The sequence below is a fragment of the Arvicanthis niloticus genome, chromosome 20, assembly GCF_011762505.2.
Source record: "Arvicanthis niloticus isolate mArvNil1 chromosome 20, mArvNil1.pat.X, whole genome shotgun sequence".
NCBI classification, from domain to species: domain Eukaryota; kingdom Metazoa; phylum Chordata; class Mammalia; order Rodentia; family Muridae; genus Arvicanthis; species Arvicanthis niloticus.
In genome coordinates this window covers 13,976,611-14,003,116 of record NC_047677.1, presented here as the reverse complement: position 1 = coordinate 14,003,116, position 26,506 = coordinate 13,976,611, and the positions used below count along the sequence as shown (strand labels likewise).

The 26,506-nt window shown below is 43.9% G+C and overlaps 1 protein-coding gene across 2 annotated transcripts in view; it reads right to left on the bottom strand.

The window, feature by feature from the left end:
* Crybg1 (crystallin beta-gamma domain containing 1) overlaps positions 1-26,506 on the bottom strand; it is a 193,018-nt gene that overhangs the window by 73,403 nt on the left and 93,109 nt on the right. The window contains exon 1 of one of the 2 annotated variants that reach the window (XM_034524247.2): positions 1,794-1,914. The exons of the other annotated variant lie outside the window; for it this stretch is intronic. Within the exon in view, the coding sequence (XP_034380138.1) occupies positions 1,794-1,796 (3 nt within the window). The 5' untranslated portion in view covers positions 1,797-1,914. Of the gene's footprint in view, positions 1-1,793; positions 1,915-26,506 lie in introns of those variants that run through there. 2 annotated transcript variants of the gene reach the window in all.

Genomic DNA, 26,506 nt, shown 5'->3' with positions numbered 1-26,506 from the left:
CTCTGCCTCGGCTTGTGAGTCTGGATTGCGTTTTCTGCCAAACCCGCTCCTGTACAGGCTTGAGGCAGACAAGCCTGAACACCCAGACTCCCCTGCGCAGCGCCATTCCTGATTATGCCTAGAGACATGGGCAGAAGGCTCTGCCCATTTCAACATTTCAAATTAAAACTCGAATGTCGTCCTCACCAGCCACATGCTCCTAGTAGCTGTAGTGCAGGGTGCTGACACTACGCGCCTTCTCCTGGATGTATCGTTAACAGCACAGACATTCAAGACAGAAAGGGCTTCCGGAACGCTCAGCCTGGCTGGGTTCCCTCCCTACCCCAGCCCAAGCTCTCCGAGCAGCATTCACAGGCACAGCATCAGGTGTGGGACACTGATAGGATGAGTGACCAAAACCTCAGAAATGTCAGTTATTAAACTTCAAATGCTTTGTATCTGTGATGTTCTTAGACTCACATCATGTTTGACTTTTTTTTTTTAATTGGCAAATCATTATGAAAAGTGTTTATTTTTTCCTTTTTTTCCTTTCTTTTTTTGGTGGTGGTGGTGGGGGGGGGCTTCTATTAAGATGGCTGAGAAAAGATTAAGAGGGCCAACGATGTGGCTCAATTGATACAAATGCTTGCCACCAAGCCTGACGACCTAAGTTCGATCCCCGACACCCACAGGGTAGAGAAGAAAACTGATTCCTGCAAATTACATGCTGACCTCTACATGTGTGCGCTCTCTCTCTCTCTCTCTCTCTCTCTCTCTCTCTCACACACACACACACTTTAAAAATGTTTTTAAAAGGAAAGATTAATAATTCAAACCTAAATTTTAAGTCCAACTGTCTATTTCTAAAATACCAAATGACAGGCGAGTGCTAGGTGTTCAAGTTCTAACAGAGAAAGCAGAGGCAATAAAACCCACCACACAGTAAAGCCCACCAGGAACTTGGTTTTAATGTTTACACCTCTGTGACTAAACCAGCGGAGCAAGGTTTAATGGGTCTTATATAAGTCTCCTTTTTCTTAAACGGTTACAAGATCGCTTTTTGAATCCTTAGCACGTCTGGAGTGATAGGTTGTAAGAAGCCAAGTTGTTCCCATAGCATTTCTGTGTCCCAATAAATCTCGTTTGGGGAAAGCATGTGCAATACATAATGACTTCTTACTGGGCAGGTGGTGAGAGCAGCAGGCAGCCCACGCCCACGGGAGACACCTTTGAAAGACAGCCAACGGCTGAGAGGAACTCGGAATTCTATCACCGAGAAAGACGGAAATCAATCCTGGCTCTCAAACCATTTCTTCCCCACTAAAGCCACTCTCTCCCTCTCCACTACCCCTGCTTCAAAGAGATTATACCAGTTTGTCTTTGAAATTTGAAAGGAGGGTGGGACAGAGTTGGGTAAAAGGTTTAACTAAGTCATTACAGTACACTCACAGGGCAGGATTATAAATCAACATGAGAACGACTGATGCACGGAACCCAGATGTAATTAACCAGAGCAGCTTGCTAGTGATCCCGATTAGCTCGCTTCTATCGAAAACGCCTGAGAACTAGCAGACAGTGCAGACCACACCTTGGACGTTTCATTCCCTCTTAGAGCCAAAGTCTCTGTGGTATGTGGTTCCCACCATCTTCCATTCTATTCAGATTGCTTGAAACTTCCAAGAGCAAAGAACTTGCCAGATCTAGACAACAGATACTTTGTGAAGTTAATCGATGTCGTTAGTATCACTTCTGTATCAGCTAGAAACAAGGTCACAGGCAGCAGAGACATAATAATAAGAGGTGGTCTTTCTTACCATGCTGTCTTCTGTCTTCTCCACTTCCTATGGATACACCAAAAGACTACAGGCAGCCGCATGCAGCATGGCCCGCATTCCCTCTATCCAGCTTCTCACTACAGCCCAGCCTGTCCACTTTCCAGTCTGCCCTGTTCAACTCTGGCAGCTCACTCTCCGCAGCCAGAGCTGAAGCCGAGACACTGCTGGTTCATGTGAAAAGCTCAGTTAATAAGGGTGTGTTTCATTCAAGAGTTGAAAGGGTTAAAGAGGTGCGCCCTTTTTGGGGTGTGACATTAAACCAAACTTGCTGAAAAGACAACAGAGGGAAGAGCAAGCAGGTAGTTTGGGGGAAATCCCCTGCATGTATTAAACTCTACAAAAAAATGAAAAAAAAAATCCCAACAACAACAACAGCAACAACAAAAACTGTGTGTGGATGAATGAGAAATACTCAGAGGGAAAGGCATAGCTTAGCTCTGAGTTTGAATTCTCTGGTGAACAAAGCGTACTGTCTTTAACGCTGGGTTTTTAATTTTATCTTGTTCTAACTCCAGTTTTATTTACTTATGCTTTTTTTTTTAACAAAAGTATAAATTATATTCCATAAATCACATCTCATGTAATATTATTAAAAATGCACGAGGGGTGTCATACCATAGAAAGGGCAAAAATTACATCCATCTCATTAGGACTCAAGTAACTGACACCTATATTCACCAGTCAATCTAATCCAGTAACTATAAGTCATTTTTTATAACTGCACCCACATGCAGGTTTTTTGTTTGTTTGTAGTTTAATATATGCAGGGCTTTCTCCCCACATTCAGTCTAAAAGCGTTTAGTGTTTAATGAGATTCTGTTGTTCCACTGCTTCAGTAAGCATGGTGGTTCCAGCAGCCCTCCTCATGCTTGTCCTTGTGCGGGCTGACACAGGTCAGGAAAAAACGCTGTCTTATGCTATCAAGAACCAGGAAGCACCTGCTGGCTCAAGTCAGTGTGGCGCACACACTGCTGATGGTGTCTGCGTGTAAGATGGCACTCATTTTCCAAAGTTTTATTTTCCACAGTAGTAAAAAGCACAAAACACACACTTTACCATCCAAATGGTTCTTAAGCACACAATTTCATAATACTGGCTATTATATGTGTGTGTGTGTGTGTGTGTGTGTGTTGCTTTGGAAAATACCTCTAGGACATTTTCATCGTTCAAAACTAAAACAGCATCTCTACTAAACAACAAGGCCACAACACTGCCATCCCACACCTGCCTAAGTCTGACAACTTTAGTTTTGCTTGTCTCTTTGTGACTGACTTATTTTCCAGAACAACTACTTAGGACAAACTTGACATTGGGGTACATGCTTGTAACCCCAGCACTGAGGAGGTAGAAACCGGAAGATCAGGAATGCAAGGCCAATCTCCTCTACAGAGCAAGTAGGAGGCCAACCTGGGCTACACGAGATACTATCTCAAAACACACAAAAAAACCCACCTACCAACCAAGCAACCAAACAACGACAGCAACAGAACCACCCCACATTTACTTAGTACAAACTCTCAAGGTTGACCCAGGCCACAGCTTGTCTGTCATTCATTTATTCAAACAAGATCAACAGGCATTTATTGGCTGTCAGCTGTGTCAGTCACTATTTGGGGTAAAAAAACAAAAAACAACAACAACAACAAAAAAAAAAAAAACAAGAAATAAGTGGAGGTACATGTTGTGGAGAAAAACACAGCTATGTGGGAAAACACAAGGAGATAGTGCCATTTAGAGGTATATATGACAGAAATGGAGCAATAGTTGCTATTTAGGGATGGCCCATGTAGAAAATGTACGATTTGTTAAGTGAATTAGCTGACTTTAAAAATCCTTTTCTTTCTTCCTTTATAAAGAACTATTATAGTTTTATAAGTTACTATTAATCTAACAAATAATTCTACAACAATCTTATATATGTATATATTAGAGATGTATTTGTGAGTGTGTTGTGTATGTGTTGTGTTGTGTGTGTTGTGTGTGTGTTTGAAAGTCCCATAGAGGCACTGGAACCCCCTGGAGCTCCAGTTACAAGTGGTTGTGAGCTGTCTGATGTGGGAGCTAGGAATAGAACTCAGATCTTCACCGGGAAGTGGTGGCGCACGCCTTTTAATCCCAGCACTTGGGAGGCAGAGGCAGTCGGATTTCTGAGTTCGAGGCCAGCCTGGTCTACAGAGTGAGTTCTAGGACAGCCAGGGCTACACAGAGAAACCCTGTCTCGAAAAACAAAAAACAAAAACAAAAAAAGACCTCAGATCCTCTGGGAAAGCATCTTAAGCACCAAGCTCTCTCTCCAGCCTGTGCAACCATTTATATTAAGAAGGTTTTGGAAACTATAAGAATATGTGACACCAAGTCTAGGAATGTGACTTAGTTAACTAAGTGCTTGCCTAGCATGCATGACGTTCTGGGTTCTATCCCAGCTCTGCATAAAAACTGGCCACACATGATCCCAGCATTTGGGAGGTAGAGGCAGGAGGATCGGATGAAGATCCTCCTTGGCTCCATAGTGAGCTTGAGGCCAGCCTGAGCGAACCACTGATGTCTGCATCCTGCTTCCATGGACTCTATGAGGAGCAGACTAGATACCTTACTTTTGCTTCTAGAAGCATATAGATTTAGCCATAAAACAACCGCCAATGTGCAAGCAGGTGTGTAATTAAGCTCTCCAGTAGGTATAGAGACATTTGTGACGCTTGCAAGTTCAAAGGGAAGGAGACTGGCAATGGGTGAGCCTTGAAGCATAGGTTTAACAAGGCCTGGGTGGAGGGAAGGCACTCCTGGAGAGGGCAGGGCCTCGAGGAAGCTGGCCAAGGGAATGTAGGCACCAAGGCCAAGCCAGAGTTATGCAGCAATACTGGAAGGGGTGAATGATGAACTGAATCTTACTCGGAAGAAGAGCCCTGACCTGAGAAGCAAGTCAAGAAACCAAGGCATAGAGTCCTGTGAAACAGGAGCCCTCTACAGGCTTCCGAGCAGATGCAGCATGATTCAGACAACTCGGGAAGAGGTTGAACATTGCAGCCTCTGCTGGGTCTCACAGTTCAGATGTGAAATGAAATGAAATGAAATGAAATGAAATGAAATGAAATGAAATGAAATGAAATGAAATGAAATGAAGAGGCCTGGAGTGACCAGCAGTGGGAACAGAGGGAAGAGAGGGGTGTTCAGCAAGAAGGAAGATGTCGGAAGGGAAGGATGGACCCAGAGGAGCTCAATGGAGAGTCATAAAACCTAGAGGGCATTAGCAAGCTCCAGTGGGTCGGGGGGCTGCATGAATCATGTCAAATTTAGGGGACAGTTATTATCTCCAAGTGAAAGCATCTGTAACCCATGGAAGTTTCCCTCTCAAGGCAATACATTTGCATTGAATCTGTGCCCTAAGTCAGTCACCATGGTCACAATTTGCTAAGAAAGATACAAGACTGTCTATAAATGGCACCTTTACATGATGTGCTAATTTTAGGTCAACTTGGCATAAGGTAGAGACATTTGAGAGGAGGGAGCCTCTGTTGAGAAAATGACTCCATAAGATGAGGCTGTAGGCGAGCCTGTAAGGCATTTTCTTAGTTAGTGATTGATGGGGGAGGACCCAGCCCTGGGCAGGTGGTGGTCCTGGGTTCTATAAGAAAGCAGGCTGAGCAAGCCACGGGGAGCAGGTCAGTAAGCAGTACCCCTCCATGGCCTCTGCAGCAGCTCCTGCCTTGACTTCCTTCGATGATGGACGGTGATATAGAAGTGAAAGCAAAATAAATCCTTTCATCCCCAAGCTGCTTTTAGCCATGGTGCTTTACCACAGCAACAGAAACCCTAATGTGGGGTCTGTGGCTAGAACCCAGTCACCAAGTCACCAGGCCACCTTCCAGCCCTGTACCAAACAGGATCTTTTAATTATTAGGATGAGTTCATGCATGTGAGTGACTTTATTCTACCTGGACCGTAATGCAGGTACCTGAGGAATGACAAGAAAATCCACTATGCATTTTGGGGAAATGAGGAAGAGAAGCTACCAGGGCAGGCAGGGTTTAGAACTACGAGGGTGCAAACTTACATGTGAATAATTTTGTGACAGAGACACAGAGGGGTGATTGACCCTCCAAATGAAAATGTGCCCCAAGTCTATTCGGAGAAGTGCACTCAAAGCACGTTGGTGACTGTTTCACAAGGATCCCAAAGGGTTGTCTGCAAAGTACACAGTGGTCAATACACAGGCACTGAAGAAAGAAAAACACATTTGTATATAAACAAAATGAAAAGGGTTTGGATCTCCATGCAGGTTGAAAGGCTGAATGTTTCCTTGTCTTAGGAGAAAGGTGTGTGTGTGTGTGTGTGTGTGTGTGTGTACTGGTATCTGGTAATCCCTTAGAAGGCAGAACAGGATTAAGCATTCCAGGCCAGGACCAGCATAATGACTCAGTGGGTAAGGGCTCTTGCTGCCAGGCTTGATGACCTGGTTGGTGTTGTTCCCTGGGAACTACATGGTAGAGGGGAAAAAAAAACCTGATTCCACAAATTCTCCTCTGACCTATATATTTTCCTCTGGCACATGAATGCATCATATACACTCAAAGAGATATTAAAATTTTTATTTAAATAAAAGTAACTTAAACAAATAAACAAAAAGGAGTTTCTGGGTGGAGAGATGTCTTCATAGTTAAGAGCTTTACTGCAGAGGACGTGGACTCTATTCCCAGAACCTACATGGCAGCTCACAATCATCTGTGGCTCTAGTGCCCCTTGGCCTCTTAGATACCAGACACGTATGGTACACAGGCGCACATGCAGGCCAAACATCCTTTCATATAAAAATAAATAAATAGATTTTAAAAAAAAAGAGAGAGAGAGGCCCAGGTCAGCCTTCAGCTTGGATTACATAAAGAGATTTTCCTTGCATCAGGAAGAAAGAAAGAAAGAAAGAGAGAGAGAGAGAGAGAGAGAGAGAGAGAGAGAGAGAGAGAGAGAGAAAGAAAGGAAGGGAGAAAGGAAGAAAGGAAGAAGGAAGGAAGGAAGGAAGGAAGGAAGGAAGGAAGAAAGAAAGAAAGAAAGAAAGAAAGAAAGAAAGAAAGAAAGAAAGAAAAGGAGAGAGCTAGAGAAGTGACTTGGCGGTTAAGAGCACACACTGCTCTTCAGAGGATCGATGTTCAGTTCCCAGCGTGTACACAGATATGCACAGATGCCTCACAAACATCTGTAACTCCAGTTCCAAAGGCTCTTGTGTGCACATAAACTCAGGCAAACACACTGTGACAGCTATTCTTGGTTGTCACTTGACCATATCTGGAATAAACTACAAAGCCCCCAAGTGGCTGGACGCACCAACTGAGCAGTTTTTGCTTAATTTGAAATGGGAAGATCCACTCCTAATCTAGATCTTTGAGGTGGGAAGACACACTTTTTTTTCTCCAAGACAGGGTTTCTCAGTGTAGCCCTGGCTGTCTTGGAGCTCACTCTGTAGACCAGGCTGGGCTCATACTTATGGACATTAAAGGTATGCACCACCACAACCTGGCTAAGACATACCTTTAATTCAGAGCTTTTTTGGGACAAGAAAGTTCATCTTTAATCCAGGCCACAGCTTCTGTTGGAAACATATATAAGGTCAGAGAAGAAGGAAGCTCCCCTCTTTGCCTTCTTCCTCCGACTTCCTAGCTGGCAAGTCCAATCCTTCACTGGCATGGAGTCTACTTCAGGATTCTAGTGTATACTGAAGACCAGCTGAATGATCCAGCCTTGTGGACCTAGCAATTACTGGATTCTTGGATCTTCTGTATATCATCAGATGTTGTTGCATTAGCTGGATCATAACCTGTGAGTCATTCTAATCCCTTAATATATATTAATGTTTGCTCTATTAGTTGTTATTCTAGACAATCCTGACCAACACACACACACGCACACGCACACGCGCACGCGCACACGCACACGCACACGCACACACACACACACAGATATAAAAGCAAAAGAAAAATTTAAAAATACTCAGGCATGGTGACATAGTTATAATCCCAGCACTTGAGAGATAGGGGTAAGAAGGTTAAGAGTTCAAGGTTAGCCTGGGCTACAGCAGGTGTCTCAAAACAAACATGCAAACAAAATAGAGATAAGAAAGGTCCTTTTTGCCTTATCTTTTCTATCTTTTTTTTTGTTGTTGCTTTGCTTTTAAGTGTTTATTACTTTATTTCACGTGTATGAGTATTTTGACTCTGCACACCATGTGCATGCCTGGTGCCCAAAGAGGCCAGAAGAAGGCATGAGATACCCCTAGAACTGTAGTTACAGATGGTTGCTTCACACCATGTGGGTGCTGGGAATGAAACCTGGGTCCTCTCAAGGGGAGCAAGTGCTGTTAACTGCTGAGCTACCTCTCCAGCCTCTGTTGGTATGTTTTGATATAGGATTTCATGTAGCCCAGGCTAGCTTCAAACTATTTAATTGATAGTGTCCTTGAACTACTGATTCTCCTTCATCCTCTCCTCAGTGCTGGGGTTAGCAGTGTGCATTACCATGCCTGGCTTTCCCACTGTCTTTTCTGAAGATGACAGTTCTGTCTCCCAGCTTCTTGTTTTTTTGTTTACAATAAACACCCAGTCTTTCCCAACACAGGAACACCCCAGGTGTTTTCTTTGCTAACAAAAAGGAAAATTTTATTCTTTGCAGTAAAACATCAATAGCTTTCATTTTTATAGGAGTCTGGGCTGAGTATGCAGTGGCACACCCAGAATCATGCATAACTCCACACTGTTTCTCTCCACTTAAAGGGCTCGTACCTAGAATCTGATTATGCTACAAAGAAGAAAATGGCTTCAAACATCTGGTGCATTTTAGGAAGTAGATAACCAAATTGAGATGCCCCTTGAGCAGAGATTTCTTAAAATATATTTTTAAATAGGTTTTTGTCTGAATAAGAAATAGGAATCTTTAGGAAGGCGAAAGCCTAGGAAGACTTGGATATTGGAAAGCAGACTTTAGAAATGGAGAGAGGAAAAGGCCAGTGAGAATTTTCTAGTGAGTGGATGACTGGAGCCATCTTCTCAGCAGCCACGCCCTCAGCAAAAGTCTACTGTGCTCACATAATCATATTTGTATGTGATGCTTTGGAAAAGTCAAGAAGGGAGCTGGTTCCAAGCACAGGATGACTTGTGGTACAAGGAAGGATGGGGAGAGAGGTGAGAAGGGATGGTCCAGGGAGGACCACAGTGAGCCGTGAGGCATGGAGGTAGACTTGGAAGATGGGATGCTACTTTCTATCTTTTGTTTTACATGTTACAGGACAGGTGTCCTCGGATGCCTGGGAGTCTCTGGGGATAGCAGGGGATATATATTTTATATATTTATATCCCATTTTTATAAACTGTAACCATGAGTGTTAAGTCAACTAAAAGTCTCATGAATTTTGATAGCATTTCCTAGAGCTAAATTCATTGACTTTAGAGAGGAGCATATTATTGTTTTGGTTTTCATGGTGCTTTGAAGATGTCACCCATAGTGTAGAACATTTGAATACCTGGTCTCAAGTTGGTGGCACTGTTTGGCAGTGTCTTCGTGTTCTATTGCTATGAAGAGACACCATGACCAAGACAATTCTAAGAAAGAAAAACATTTAATTGGGGGCTTGCTTCTAGCTTCATAGAGTTGGTCCATTATCATGGTGTGGAGTCTGGTGGCAGACAGGAAGGCATGCTGCTGGAGGAGTAGCAGGCAGAGGGGGCAGGGGAAGGGGAGGGAAGGAGGGAGAAAGGAGAGGAGGAGGAGAGGAGGAGAAAGAGGAGGAAGAGAAGGAGGAGGAAGAAGAAGGAGGAAGAAAAAGAAGAGGAGGAAGAAGAAGAGGAGGAGGGGGAGGAGAAGGGATCTAAGAATCCTTTCCTGACAGCTCTTCAACTGAGGATGAAGCATGCATGTGTATATGAGCCCACGGGGACCAAACCACCACAGCCAGTTTAGGAGGTGTGCCCTTGCTGGAGGAAATATATCACTGGGGATCTGAGGTTTCAAAATCTACCCATCTCCCCTTGACTCTCTCTGTTTCCTGCCTGTGGTTGGAGATGTAGGCTCTCAGCTCTCAATTATAGGCTCCAGTTGCTATGTCTGCCGTTGCTCAGTTTCCCTGTATTGGTGATAGAACTACAAGCCCCAAATCAGCCCTTCCTCCCCTAAGCTGCCTTGGTCACAGTGTTTTATCACAGCAATAGGAAAGCAAGGCAGTCTTGCAAACAAGATGCAAGTAGACAGAAGACGAGGGAGACTTGTCCAAGGGCAGTCAATAAGCCCCGAGGGTGGCCAGCCAGCCCTCTCTACCACCATCAGCTTTCACCACAGGCTCTGCAGAAACCACCACTTCTTTGGGTCTATTTCATCTTGTCCCTTTTGTCAGGACCTCCTTGCTTAGCTTTTCTGCATCTCTTTCTATCCCCACTCTCATCTCCATCATAATGCCAGCTTCATAGGATCCCGGCTATCCCTGGGGTTTCTTGACTGTACAGTTCCATGCTGCAGTACCGAGTCAGCCATCCTGAAGCATTCAGTTCCCTGGGGCTAGAGGACTCTTATGAAGCCACACAGGAACAGGCAAGGCTAGGCTGAGCAATCCTTTCTCCCTCGTGACATGGACAGTTCTGGGAAGTGGCCAACATGGCTGCCACAATCCCCTCATTCATTGTCCTATGAACTCTTGGTGACTGTCTCAGCGCTAACTAGTCCTTGCTTCAGTCTGAGTCCCTTCAGACACACTGCTTTTTCTGGGTGCCCTACCCAGATTACCACATATTTTTTTTACCTGTCGACTTAGAGAAGCCTCCTGTGACCCCAACACCTAGTTGGATAATACTTCCTCATGGTCATCTCTACCCCCTCTCTCTGGTATGTTTTCCATCAAGTTACCTGTCTCTAGCTCACTATATTAAAATATGTGTATCTTTACTTCCGTTTCCCACTGGAGCATCCGGGCCTGAGAGCAGGGATGTTATCACCTTCCCGTGTCCTCATAGCCCTTAGGTGTCTCAAATACACAGAAAGTTACAGAGTGGACACATTCATTTCACAGCATTGTTTTACGGTGAAAATCTTCAAGTCTGGCTTGCTTAGCGTAGCACATAAGTGCCCGAGAGGGGAGAGAGCATTAGAGAGGTCCTGCAAGAAAGAAATGACAGAAATGGAGATCTGATGGGATCTGATAATGGGGCAGTGGTGGGCACAGAGACACTACGAGCACTGTCCTGACCCACGAATAGAACAGCTCTGAAGGGCAAGGAGGGAGTTGCTGCTGAGACAGGGACCCACAGAGAGCTGTGCCAAGGGGATGCTGGCAGGGACGCAGGCAGCCTGCAATGCCCTGCAGGGAAGGATCTAGAAGAAAGAAGGCCCAAGCCTCACTTCTTTCCTTCTCTTTGATCTCCTTCCAGGATCCTTATGTTTGGTGCCAACAGAAAGCCCAATGGACCATCTAAACGAGACTGGTGGGTATATCCACAAAAGATACAGGGAAGGATGAAGCCAGATCTGCAGAAAAACCTACAGGAGCAGGAGAGAGCTAGGCTCTGCCTCTGGTCCTCTCTTAGGAATTGAGAGCTATATCCTCATAGACCAGCATGGGGTCTATAGATACACAGAGATCGTCAAAGACACTGCCAGAGTTCCGTCTGATCTCATAGGACATCGCCCTGTGGCTGGCCAACTTTTCTAATTGTTTTCTTCAGGATTTAGTTTGTCAGAGTCTCAATAAATTCAACTTTCACTTGACAGTAGCAGCCAAATTTTTCTAAATATAAAATACTCTAGCTAATTCCAGACTGGGTTGAGCTATCCTGGCTTGCCCATTGGCCACGGGCATCACCTTCACCTGCCAGACTGCACTTACTTAAAATGATCATCCTGGATCTCCTGAGCTGCTCATCCTCGGCCTCCATCCTGATGGATAAGTCCTATAGTTTATCTCTCTTGCCACCGAGCAAACAGATCGTGTTTCTAGCAAAAATGCACAATCACTCCTGTCTAACCTCATGGGCAAAAGCCAACATAAAGCAGATCAAAGATCTATGTGTAAGCACTAGGCCTGGAAAATGAGACGATAGGTTTGATTTCATCTTTGTGACTTTGAAGCTAACCTTAGTTCCTTATAAGCCTAAGGTATAACCAACCAATAGGTATTCAAAAGGAAAAGTATCTATGCTTTGAAGAAAAAAAAAAGTGCCTCACAAAACACACAGGAAGAGAAACTTTTTCCAAAGAAGGTATGCAACTAGCCAACAAATATATATGAACATGCATAGGAGAAATTCAATCATAGCCACAATGACATACCACACTGTACCCTATAGATAACATAAAAAAGACACAGCACGTGCTGGTGAGAATATGCAGAAACAGGGCCTCTCCGCATTGTTGATGTACAACATTGACTACAAACATTAAACACAATTGCCATTTGATTCAGTGATCAGGGCTGAATACATTGGCCACCCCCTGATTTACTGGAGCTTTACTTTCAACATTATAGTATTGAAAGTGGGGCCTTAGGGAGGGATACAGATTGGATTAATCGGGTCATGAAGCTTGTGCTCTGGAGATGGGATTAGAACCTGTATAGTACCAGAAGAAATGAGATCTCCTCTTCTGTCTCCCCACCCCATACCAGTCATTTCCCTCCATCACTGGAAAGGTCATTCGAGTACACAGTATAAAGGTAGGTTCTCGGGGCTCTCTCTCTGATCTAAGAACGCTCCCCAGAAATTGTCCACGCTGATGCTTAATCTTGAATTCTAGGCTCCAGGAGTATGAGAAACAGATATCTACTTCTAAAGCAACCAGTCCATGGTCAGCCTGAGGTGACCATAATATCCAGTAATTCCACTCCTAGTGCACGCCCAAGAGGATTGAGAGCATCCACACAGAAACTTAAGGGTCAGTGTTCACGACAGATTTATTCATGAATTAAAAAGCAAGAATAACCCAAAATTTCAACTGATGGATAAATAAAAGATGGATCTCTTGCCAATGAAGGGTGAAGAACTGACACAAGCCACAATGTGGAAGTGAAGCAGAAATTTCTGGTTTCTTTAGAGACTCAGTTGTGTCATGTTATGTTTTTCTGGAAGCTATCTTATGAGAGGATGTTTTGCTGAGAACAGACACTCGGTGTCGTTCTAGAAGCTGCCTGGAAATGCTGGCACATGATGTTTTGTTAGAGAGGACGCTTGGGAGAACGCACGACGTTTGGAAAGGGTATAAGTATAACTCGACAGACAGGGGATGACATTGGCATTGGTTCACCTTGCCTTCTTCACTGATCATTGTTTGCCATGACTTCATAAACAAAAATGCACCAAAGAACTTCACCTGATATTCCAGTGGCTTCTTGCCACTTTTGTGGACTCGGGATGATTGGCAGAGCCTCACAGTTTCTTCTGGATTGAATTGCCATTGCTGATTTGTGTGAACTGAACTGCTGATATCCTGACAACAAAGATTGGAATCGCCCCAAAGAACTATTTCTAAACAGGTTAATACCCCCTTTGCCCTATTAACCTTTCCTTTCCATTATCTCTGGTGGGTGGTGGGCTAGAAGGGAGGTTAAAGCATTTAAGAGCTTATTAACATAGGTTTTTTAAAAAAATCTAAGCCTACATGGAAGAATTTTGGAGACACTGCATTAAGTGAAGGAAGCCACACAGAGAACTTTACATGGTGATTCTGTTTATATCATATGCCAAAATAGACATAAAAAGGGTCAGAAAAGGGGTTACTGCTCTTTAAGGGATAGGGAGGAGGGAAGGAGGAGTAACTACAGGGTTTCTTTGAGAAAGCAATGAAAGAGTTCTGAAATCTATGGGTAGTAGTGATACAACCTTGTGAACATACTAAAATCTGCTTGGACATTTTGAATGGTGAACTTTATAGATTATGAATAGCTCAATTTAGCTGAGCAGTGGTGACACACACCTTTTAATCCCAGCACTTGGGAGGCAGAGGCAGGCGGATTTCTGAGTTCGAGGCCAGCCTGGTCTACAGAGTGAGTTTCAGGACAGCCAGGGCTAACAGAGAAACCATGTCAAAAAAAAAAAAAAAAAAGAAAGAAAGAAAGAAAGAAAGAAAAGAAAAAGAAAAGAAAAAAAAACCCAACAACAACAACAACAAAAAAAAAAAACAGAAAAAAATGAATAGCTCAATTTTTAAAATGGTCACTATCAATAATGAGGCGAGATCCTTCTAAACTCTTATTACATCATTTTCAAGGAAATCAGTGAAAGTAAAAAAAGAAAAGCCTGGTGTTGCAAGAAATAATAAATATGGTAAAGTTCCATGGGATCCCTTCTCGGCATTACAATTGTAGAAACAGAAACAGAATGAGCCTAGGATGGGAATGAGGTCTGGGGAAAACCTCCTGTGAATATCACTGGAGCCTGAGGTCTAACCAGGCACACAAGAAGAGTCTTCATCCCAGTCCCGATGGGCTTGAGGGGCCTCAGGCACCAGCGTTTCTCCATTCCTCCCTCCTTCCAATTCCCTCCCTCCTTCCCTCCCTCCCTCCATTCCTTCCCTTCCATTCCCTTCCCTCCCTCCCTCCCTTCCTTCCTTCCTTTCCTTCCTTCCTTCCTTTCTTCCTTCCCTCCCTCCCCACCCCTCATTTCTCCCTCCTTCCAATTACTTCTCTCCTTTCTCCCCTCCCCCTCCTTCCTCCCTTCCTTGTCTTTGAGAGAAGTCCTCACTTAGCTCAAGCTGCCCATAACTTGTTACATCACTCATGTTAGCCTTGCATTCGCCATGCTCCTGCCTCAGCCTCCTGACTCGGGATTTGTGCCACCATAGAGAGCAGAATGTTGTTTCTTCCATTCAGTGCTGGAAATAGAACCTAGGGTTTTGTGCTTGCTAGGTCAAGCTTGTGTTTCTAAATGACAAAAAAGTCTCAGTTGCATTGAGATAACAAGAGGAATTTTTGTTCTGTGTAAACTTAAATCTTATGTAATGTTGCACAAATAAATTTTATTACAAATACCTAACTTATAAATTGGATCATTATATTGTATTTATGTATTGAGAGCATTTGCTTATGGTCTGAAGGATAGCCCAGAGGAGTGCCTGCCTATCATGTCTGAGGCCCTAGGGTCCATCCTCAACACCAAAAAACAAGCAAGCAAGCAAACAAACAAACAAACAAAACAAAACATCTCCCCCCATGAATTTATTAATATATTAATATTAATAAATTTAATTTAATAAATATATTAAAAGTACAAGTGTGGTAGATCATGGCTTTGCTTTTAATCCCAGCACTTTAATTGGGAGGCAGAGGTCAGCAGATCTCTGTGAGTCTGGGGCCAATCTGGTCTATTTAAGTTCCAGACCAGCAAGAGAAAATAAATAAATATTTTCTAATGTACCATTTTTTAAATAACCTTACTTGGACACTTTTCTTTACACTGTTATTGTCTTATGTTTTACTCCTCAACGTTTTCATTTAGAAAAGCCAGGGAGGATCTGGTGTCTACCTCAGAGAGCCATGAGAAGGCATTAGTAAGCAATTGTGTGGAGTCCTTACAATGGCCTGGCAGTTCTAGAAGCTGCTTGATGAAGGGACTGATGCTCCACACAATCCCTCCCCATCAGGGAAATACAATGAGCAGGTGCTATGGGCTAGTGTTTACTTCCTTTAGAATTGCATGTTGAAACCTTGCCCTGAAGTGTGACAGTAACAGAGTATGGAACCTGTAGGGTATGGTCAGGTCATGAGGGCAGAGCCCTCATTAATGGGATTAGTGCCCTGGTCACATGAGAACTTGCTTCCTTCTCTGCTCTTTGCTGAGTGAAGCTACATGGGGCCAGCTGACTACAACCCAGGAAAACAACATAGTTATAACCTAACCCTGCTGGCCTCTGAATACATCCAGGTCTGTGGGACACACATTTCTGCTGTTTATAATCTTCTGGTCTCTGCTACTTGATTCACAGCAGGACAGTGAAAATAGCTGTATGTGAATAATAACAGAATGTGCACCTGGAACTCCCTGCTGTTCTGCTGAGCTTCCAAAGAAGAGAAGAAACTGAGTTGGGGGTCTGTCTTAAGGTTTTACTGCTCTGAAAAGACACCATGATCAAGGCAACTCTTATAAAGGATGACATTTAATTGGGGCTGGCTTACAGGTTCAGAGGTTCAGTCTATTATCATCATGGCTGGAGGCACGGCTGTATCCAGGCAGACATGGTGCTGGAGGTGCTGAGAGTTCTATATCTTGATTAGAAGACACCCAAGAGGAGCCTATCTTCTGCACTGGGTGTAGCCTGAACATAGGAGACCTCAAAGCCACCTACACAGTGACACACTTCCTCCAACAAGGCCACACCTCCTAATAGTGCCACTTCCTATGGCCAAGCATCAAATACACGATGCTCTAGGGGTCAAATGTATTCTAACCACCAGAGGGTCTCATTCTGAGATGACCTGGACTCGTGAAATACACAAATGACATAGGAACACTTCTGGGTCACCAAGGAGGACTGTGAGAGCCACTGGGACACTGAAGTCTGTACCTGTTAGAGCTGCCACACTGTTGGCCTCTCTGCCTTGAGATGAGAAAGAACACATGATGGTAGACCACGTAAACACCTGGGGATGCATGTTTGGCTGGGGGGGATGCTTTCTTAGCAAAGTAATGATCTTGATGTGAAGGCCCACCAGAACCGTGCTCTTTTACCCAAACTTCTCTGAGCATCGACAAGGCTCCTCTTGTCACATGCTTCAGTCCTAGAAGCATTCACCGATTAGAAGAAACCTCAGAAAGGTCCTCAGCTACGAAGGCTCAGAAAGTAAAGCCGTGTGATTCAGTCTTCAGGCCACCACAACAGAATGTCATAGACAGAGCTGCTACCATATGCTACCATAACAGCAGAAATACACACACACACACACACACACACACACACTATTTCTAGCTCTAGCATTTAAAAACATGTATATATTAATATGTGAATATAAATATATACTAATATATTATGATATATAATATATATTTAACAGATATAAATTTATATTATTACATATGATATTACATTATATGATGTATATAATATATATTATATACATATATTATATACATTATATAATATATATAATATATTTTAAATATATTGTGTATGATATATAAATTAAAATAGATATTACATGCATATACACACACACACACACACACATATATATATATATATATATATATATATATATATATTGATTATTGCTAGTGCCAGAAATAGTGTGTGTGTTTGTGTGTTTGTGTGTGTATGTGTGTGTATCTCATTCACAAAGATTTTATGTTCAGGAACCAAAAATTCCAAAAGCCCCAAATCCTAACACCATCACATTATTGGGGGGCACAAATGATCAGTGCATAGCACAAACCAGCACTCAGAGAAGGCGGTAATATGGAGTCTGTGTTTTATTATAAAAGGTCATGTCTTGGATGGCATATAGATTTATCTCTGACACAATTTTCATTGACTTACTCTCTGCCAAATGTCACACTGTCCTTAGCAGATATGTGAGAGGCACAACCCAAACCTCCCGGCACAAGTCTACCCAGCAATTACCTTCAGTACAGGTTTTATAATTTAGCATGTACATCAGTTTCCAGATTGTAGCTATTATCCGTCTCCATATAAACCACAGTTTAACTGGCTTTATCTGATTATAAACATAATTGGAATGAAGGTTTTAGAAAGAGTGATAAGCCTGATCTAATCTTAACACAAAAGAAAAACAGGTACCCACTTATTTGCATTTTCGTTTTGGGGCACCCTTAATACTTTAAAAGTTTACATGACATAAACATCTGGCCCAACAGGACATTCTGTGAAGGATTATTCTGCAGTCTTGTAATCCTGTGGAGGTGACTGTGTGACCCATGCCCCTCCGCAGATGCCTCTCCATAGATGCAAGTCCCAGCTCAGGCACAGCCTGGTAGTGCTATTGGGCTCCCCCCCCCCCCCCACGGAGACCAACCACTGTGCCCCGTGCCCGCCTCTTTTGCACAGGGTGGAGACTCTCTAAGCCTTCCCTGCCCTGGGGCAAAGGAAGTGGCAACTTGGCCTATGCCTTCCAAACAGAACTTGCCACAAGCCTTCCAAAACGTTTGGTCGACCCAGGGAGAATGAAAACCTCTCTTCATGACTGGAGCGCCTTCAGACAGGAAGGAACTTTTCATACCCACCTCTGATGAGCCCCACACAAAAAGGCTCTTTCTCAGCCCCAGGAGCCTAGGCAGGAAATTGCTCCCAGCAGAACAGATCTGAAAGAAGGGGCGTGGCCACAAAGGGTCTGTCTTCACCTTTCTTTATCCTGGTCCACCATCTTACTTCTGGGTCTTGGATACCTAGTCATAGTTCAGCCCACCAGGCATCAGTGAGGGAGACATTTCACCAGGGATTTTCTGAAGCCAGGAGGATGAGGTCTAACTTAAGACAGCCTTAGATGATTCACTCATTCACAAGCCAAACAGCAACCTGGCACAAACCGAAGTAGCAGGAGCAAAGCCGGCCTTGGGGAGGCTGACTTCTTGCCTTAGCTGAACTTGACATTTCAGTCCCTCCAACTGCAGCAGAACCACCCTCAGTAATACCCCTGCCGTGAACATTCACCAAGCACCAAAGGCAGAACCAACACCACGGCCACTCCCTTCACCCAATTCTGCCTCACGGGCTCTCTTCCATTGTGAGATTCCTCCATGAAAGGTAAGTATGCATTCCAAACAGGCAAAATATCCATCCTTAAGATACCAGGAAATAAGACTGAAATAGTAGAGACGATATTGAATAAGAAAAGCTAGGTTTACGTAACTCTGCCTGCAGTTCTAGATGCTGGGTACCTATCCTCACAGATATTTTTCCTTCTCCTTGCTCTTTATGGTATCGGCACCATTTCATCAAATCCTTGTGGCAGATGATGTTCTAAGGGCGTTGATGAAGCAGGTTAGTAAACTGAAGCACAGAGAAGTTAGGTAACTAGCTCAGGCCCGCACAGCTATCACACGACAGAGCATGGATTTGAACATCAGCAAGTGTGATTCCGGAAGCCATGCTTTTAACCAATTGCTTGTATGGAGTACTCCAGAAGGAGCTGACGTCACCTCACAGCCCCCATGAGCAGTCTCCACAAACTTTGCAAAAGGCCCTGGCACTTCCAAACCCCAATTGCAAAAGGTATGTAGCTATTAAATTATGACAGCTAACCTATTTCAAGGGTGAGTCACTGTGGAGAGGGAGATACATTTTCACACACCGAATGGCCCAGTAACCTGATACACAATCAACATTAAAGAAAAAAAAAATTTCCACCTCAAGTTTCCCATGAATTAATCACAGATAAATCTGTCTCTGTGTCAGTCTTCGGTGTGGAGCTGCCAGGAACTTCAGCTAGAGTGTGAGTCAAAGCACGGGTAGGAATCCAGGCTCATTTGTATAACTGCAGACTGGCTGAAAGGGATCTCTGCCTGCCTGGACTTTCTTTAAGTGACACTGCTCAACAAAGGATAAGATGGCTCAGGTTCTAAAAGCTACTCGGAGCACGGAGCATCATACGGACAAATTCTCAGGCTTCCTACAGATGTCCCCTTGTCCACTTTCTCACATTGCTCACCCCTCTTGTGTGAGACTTTTATATTAAAAAAAATGTTTTCATCACCTGGGTAAAGACACGTTCCTATTCTCTGTGCAAAGAAACATATCCCACTATTGTAAGTGCATATGATTTACCTGAGCTATGAGTTTGGTGCTGCTGTCCTTAAATTGTGTTTCTTTCTCTCTCTCTCTCTCTCTCTCTCTCTCTCTCTCTCTCTCTCTCTCTCTCTCTCTCTCTCTCTTTCTCTTTCTCTTTCTCTCTGAAAGAGAGGGGAGGGGAAGAGGAAGAGATCTGATGTGCACACAGGCACAAGTGAGCCACAGCGTGAGTGTGGTTATAAACTGGGTTAGTCCTTGCCTTCTGTCTTTTTTTGAAACTGAGTTTTTTTTTTTTTTTTTTTGCAGATGAGCACGTAGGAATTCTCCTGCCTCTACCTCCCATTGCCTTGCAGAAAGCCTGGCATTAGAGACACTTGCAACATTGTATCCAGATGTTACTCATGCTTTGGGGATTTGAACTCAGGTCCTTGGGTTTACAGGGCAAGCACAGCCATCTCCCCAGCCCAAGTGGGGGCCTTACTTGTTCTTCACTGTAAAAAGCAGGCAGTTACATAAAACAAACAGTAGGGGACACAAAATAGTTTGGTGTGTGTGGGAAACGAGTGTTACTTAAACTCACTTTTTTTTTAAATCTATACACTCCGTTACCAGCCATTTATTCCCAGGGCAAATCTTTGGGGATAGCTTTGAAAAACTTTAGAGATTTTTATTGCTTTCTTATTTCTTCTCTTTAAAAAAAAAAAAAAACAAACAAAAAACCAAAAAACCACAGGATCTCTCTTTATAGCCCCAGCTGTCCTGAAACTATAGATCAAGTTGGCCTCCAACTCACAGAGATTCACCTGCCTCTGCTTCCTGAGTGCTAGGATTAAAGGTGTACACCACCATGGCTGGCTTCTTTCTAAAAATTTTTTAACCTTTATTTTTATTTTATGTTTATGGGTTTGTTCCTGCACGTGTGTCTGCACCACATGCATGCAGTGCTCTTGGAGGTCAGAAAAGGCTGTTTGATGCCCTGGGACTGGAGTTATAGACAGTTGTAGGACACACCATGTGGGTGCTGGGAATTGAACTCAGGTCCTCTGGAAGAACAATTAGTGCTCTTAACCACCCAGAGCCTTTCTTTCCTTTCTTGAGAGAGTGTCACATGTAACCAAGGCTAGCCTTGTATGTAACCAAGGCTAGCCTGGGAACTCCTTATCTCCCTGCTCCAGCTCACGAGTGCTAGGATACAGGTTTGTGCCACTATATCCGGCCAGACGATGATTCAACTTTTATGAGAAAGTAGTGTGCCTCTTTTCTAAATGTCAGACCTTTTCTTTGGTCCCTGACTGGATCTCTTGTCTTCCCAGCTCTCTTCCAATCTGTGTAAGCAAAGCTATTTGTTCTTCCTAAATCACAGCTTCTACCCCAGCATCTGCATCTCAAGAGCCTTCAGCCACTGTTGGTCCTCTTCAAGACAAATCTGCACCAAAGGCCCCTTCTGTCTCTGCAGACATTCTATTCTGGCGTTCTGCACAAACTCCATCCACTCTGACCAAACGGGCATGATCGTTCTCAATGTCCTAAGCACAGGCCCAGTTTCCCCGTGGCTCCATCTCTGCCTGTGGAGCTTTCTCTCCCAAAACATAACCTTGCTTGCCTGGGCCAACCCAACTCTGATTCACCAGAGTTGGGCTGGCAGAGCCCAGCCCGGAGGCCACCTGACAACCCAAGCCAACTGAAATCTGCCTCTTAAAGCATTCAGTGCTGGGAACGTGCCTTTCCCAGCCTCTCCTGTTTCGGATCATTTTCCCATAAGGATTTCTCCTACCTTCCCATTCAGTTTATACATTTTGCTAGAGTAGAAAAATTTTTACAGCAAAACTGTGTCCCACAGCACTTTATGCCTCAAACACATAAAGATGGAAAGCTCAGATCTCTGGCTAGCTCATAGCTCCACCTCAAGTCCCTTGGAAGAGGTGCCCTTAACACACTTGGGGTGATCTGCTAAGATTATTCTAAAATTCCACAAGTTAATGGGATGTGTGTTTGGGAGTATCCTCGAACCTGTATTCATGGTGCAGGTCATATGTAAAATGCTGGAATTTTCAGTAATAGGAACAGAATAATGTCAACTCTCTTTATTCTGACTTTTAAAACCTACTCAGGCTCTGTGGTGAGATGGCTCAGAGGCTAAGAGCACTTACCAGGCAAGCCTGCTGACCTGGGTTCGATCCCTCAATCAGATGGTGATGGTTGTTCTGATTCCATATGTGGCTGTGGTACGTGTAGTTTCCCTCCGCCACACACACTAGTATTTTAAAAACTATCTGGGTTTGTTTAGCTCTATACCCCATTTTTTTGATTGGGTTGTTTGGTTTTTTGGAGGTTAGCTTCTTGAGTTTTTTAAATATATTCTGGATTTTAACCCTCTATTGGATGTGGGGTTAGTGAAGATTTTTTTTTTCCCAATCTGTAGGTTGCCGATTTGTCCTATTGACAGTGTCCTTTGCCTTACAGAAGCTCTTCATGAGGTCCCATTTATCATTTCTTGATCTTAAAGTCTGAGCCATTGGGGTCCTGTTTAGGAAGTTTCCCTCCATTCCAATGAGTTCAAGGCTGTCCCCCACTTTCTCTTCTATTAGATTCAGTGTATCTGGTTTTATGTTGAGGTCCTGGATCCACTTGGACTTGAGCTTTGTGCAAGGTGACAAATATGGATCGATTTGCATTTTTCTACATACAGACTGCCAGTTAGATCAGTTATTAAAGATGCTTCCTTTTTTCATTGTATATTTTTGGCTTCTTTGTCAAAGATCAAGTGTCCATAGGTGTGTGGGTTTATTTCTGGGTCTTCAGTTCTAGTTCATTGATCTTCCTGTCTGTCTCTGTACCAATACCATGTAAATTTTTTTATCACTATTTTTCTGTAATATAGCTTGTGGTCAGGGATGGTGATTCCCCAGAAGTTCTTTTATTGTTAAGAATTGTTTTCGATATTCTGGGTTTTTCTTTTTTCTTTTTTTTTTTCTTTTTTTGGCTTTTTCAAATGAATTTGAGAATTGCTCTTTCTATGTCTTTGAAGAATTGAGTTGGACTTTAATGGGAATTGTGTTGAATCTGTAGAGTGCTTTTGGTAGAATGGCCATTTTTACTATGTTAATTCTGCCAACCCATGAGCATGAGAGATATCTTCCATGGCCTGTCTTCATGTAATATAGAAGAGGCCTTCCATGCCAGCTCAGAGACAGCTCAGCTTGTGCATGCAAGCTGTGCATGGAGTCCATGGACACAGCTTCTACTGGTTACCCATTGATCCTGAGAAGACCTCTCCACTGCAGGGTCTGCTCTCCGAGGGATGAAGAAGAGGTCCATGTAGACTTTGGAACTGGAGCTGCTTCTCCTCTCATCTGAGGGAGACACTAAATGTATTTAATTTCCTTTCTAAAAATGTATTTATTTATTTAATTTGCACAAGTGTTCTGCCTGCATATATGTATGTGTACCATGTATGTGCCTCAAGACTACAGGTGCCAGAAGAATATATATATATATATATATATATATATATATATATATATATATATATATATTTGGTTGTGAGCTCCAGATGTGAGTCTGGGAATGGAACCTGGGTATTCTGCAAGAGCAGAAAATGCTCTTAGCCACTGAGCTATCTCTCCAGCCCTCCAAATCTATTCTTAATATCTCATTTTTATTGTTGTCCTGAGTCAGGGTCTTACTATATAGTTCAGGCTGACACCAAACACAATGTCCTATGGACCACCACACCTGGACTTATTTAGTAATTTGAATGCAGCTAAAACCTCTGAATGAATTTGTGTTATGAAGTGACGAAGTCAGCCATAGAGGCGGTTGCTTGTAATTCCAGCACTCAAAGAGCATAGACAGGAGGATTGTCATAAGTTGTAGCCAGCCTGGGCTACACACTGAGACCTTATCTTCACAGCAAAACCACTAAAATACTAAACAAAAAGTAAAAGCTTTGGGACTTTAAAGGGGCAGTTAAAGTTTCCTGGGCGTTTTTAATCTTCCTAAATATAAAAGCACATGAAAAGGGAAAGACTATAATTACAAAGGTTTGTAAGTTGTTACGCACTATAGTGATTCCTGATGGACTGCTGACGTGTTAACAGAGTGGTGGCTTCTACTAAGCACACCAGCACTGGGCTGAGGGTGTGGCCCAGCGGTAGAGCCCTGCCCGAGTCCTCAGTTCCACCCCCAGCGCTACAAAAAAATTAAGGACACGTTGGCAAAGATGGAAGATCGCAGCTGCCTTTCTGAACACAGAGCTTTTAACACCGATTTTTCAGAAGACCGCAGACATATTTAACGACACGGTCACATTTGGGTTTTTGTTTTGTTTGTTTTGTTTTCAACTCTGCTGCAGGTCAGCCTCTGAGTCACAGGGTAGTTTGGCAGATGTAATCATTGCCCTCGTTCCTTCTAAGAAAGCAGCCGTCCTCTGATAAAGATAACCATGCATCCTATTCCTCAGTGGATGAGGAAACCCATGCTTATCCGAGTGTACACAGGAACATGCTACAGGGGGTGGCAATGGATGAATGTGTTTTGAAATTACATGTCTTCAAAACTGTCTTACATTCCATAGGAGTGAAAGAAAAAAAGTCTAGAAAGAAGACTCTCCCTCAGGTTAGCATCTAAGTAGACTCGGAATCTAGGGCAGAAATGGCATTCTGAGATCAAGGTCAGCAGGCAGCCTTCCATGGAGTCTGTGTTTCGGAAGCACAAGCTCTTGGTTGCTCTCTCCTTCCTTTTTTATGATTCACTGCACTGTGCATGTCACCTTTCTTTTGGCGTTCCCCCTCACTCCCTCCTCTGGCTCATGCATGAAGTCAGCCAGTGATGGTGTCAGGGACTGCTCATCCTTCCTGGAAATGCCACTTTCTGTGGGACAGTTCTCCTTCCCTTTCAAAACGGGTTTCAAGTGATCTCTCTCTGTGTGTGTCTCTCTCTGTCTCTCTTTCTCTCTGTCTCTCTCTGTCTCTCTGTCTCTGTCTCTGTCTCTCTCTCTCTCTCTCATATCCCTTCTCTCCCCTCCCCTCCCCTCTCCCCTCCCCTCCCCTCCCCTCCCTTCTCCTCTCCTCTCCTCTCCTCTCCTCTCCCCTCCCCTCCCCTCCCCTCCCCTCCCCTCTCCCCTCCCCTCCCCTCCCCTCCCCTCCCCTCCCCTCCCCTCTCCTCCCCTCCCCTCTCCTCCCCTCCCCTCCCCTCTCCTCCCCTCCCCTCCCCTCTCCTCCCCTCCCCTCTCCTCCCCTCCCCTCCCCTCTCCTCCCCTCCCCTCCCCTCTCCTCCCCTCCCCTCTCCCCTTCCGTCCCCTCTCCCCTCCCCCTCTCCCCTCCCCTCCCCTCTCCCCTCCCCTCCCCTCCCCTCCCCCCTCCCCTCCCCGCTCCTCTCCTCTCCCCTCCCTTCCCCTCCCCTCTCCTCTCCTCTCTCCTCTCCTCTCTAACATTTGATTATTTTGTGGTGTCTGTGTGTGGGTCCAAGCGAAGGGCCATGGGTGTGTGCATGTTATATGAATGTGTTTCTGAGGGTGTGAGTGCACATGTCTGTGCATGCATGTAGAGGCCGAGCTGAATGTCAGTTGTCTCCTTTAATCATTTTCTACCTCATTTTCTGAAGCAGGACCTCTTACTGAACATGTAGATCATCAGATGACTCAGATGACTGGTCAGTGAGCGCCGTTGGTCTGTCACAGCGCCCTCTGCCCACTGCTGCGATAACAGGTACCCACCACCACACCCAGCTTTTGCATAGATGCTGGGGATCAAGCTCAGCCTCTTGGGCTTGCTCAGCATGCAGTCTGCCCACTGAGCCATCTTCCCAACTCTCAATAAAAGGAAATAAAATACCAGTGGCTCACAAGCCTAAGAAGCCCACAGCTTCCGGTCACTATTTTTCTGATAATATCTGTTCGTCTCTATGATTCTTTTGTTGTTGCAAGTACAGCAGAGATAACAAGAAAATTGTGGCCCTATCTGGAGGTTTCTAATACGACAGGTCACTATTCCAAACTGGGAAATAAGGTAATTAAATTGAGCACTTGTTCTGTCTTTCTCATGAGCCTTTTCAGGTCATGAAATGTGATGAGGGAAAGTTCCTCCAATAGAAAAGTACCAGCTTACAAATATGGCTGGGTGAGGTGATGGCTGAAGCAACAGTCACCAGTGACCGTACCACTGTCTGGTAAGGGCTCTGAGAGGGAGGTGTCCAGAGGAGCACATCAGTCTTCACAAGAATGGGAAATTGGTGGATGCTTTATTATACAAAGCACATCTGTGAAATAATCTCCCCCAGAATAAATGAATCAAGACCCCACGGTGACTTCACTGTTTGCCAGTCAGTACTGGAGATGGAGGGTAAGTTCAGTGACCGAGCACAAAGTGGAGGAACCCAGGATGTGGGACATTCCACAAGGGAAGAAAAGTGTGGTAGCGCACACCTTTAACCCCAGCACTGAGGAGGCAGGGTAGGCAGATCTGCGAGTTTGAGAGGCAAGCCTGGTCTACATAGTGAGTTCCAGGACAGCCAGAGATACACAGTGAGACCCTTATCTTTAGTTAATTAATTAACCATCCTTCAGAATAGAAACGCAAATCGTACGTAGGATACTTTAGATGACTGGGGTAATTAAAACCGTGGCAGGATATTTGCTAATATGAAGTAATCAGCATTTCCATCCATCCTTTCTTCTTCATCTGTTATTTTACACAGTGCAAATTAAAAACAATCCAACCCTAGACATATCATTCTTCCATAAATGGGTCAATGATATTGCTAGTGAAGACATTTCAAAAAGCCACAGCCGTAATTTTATCATACTTAAAAACCTTGTTGTTATTATTTCATATTACCAAACATCCAGCCAGTGTTTCAAGATCACCTCAAATGTATTTTTACAGCTGATTTGAGTCAGGGTCAGTGCCACATCTGTATCTTGTACTTCTAATATCAGGATGGACTCAGGGGTACTTAATTTATACTTCGAGTTTCAGGAATCCTCTTCTTTTATT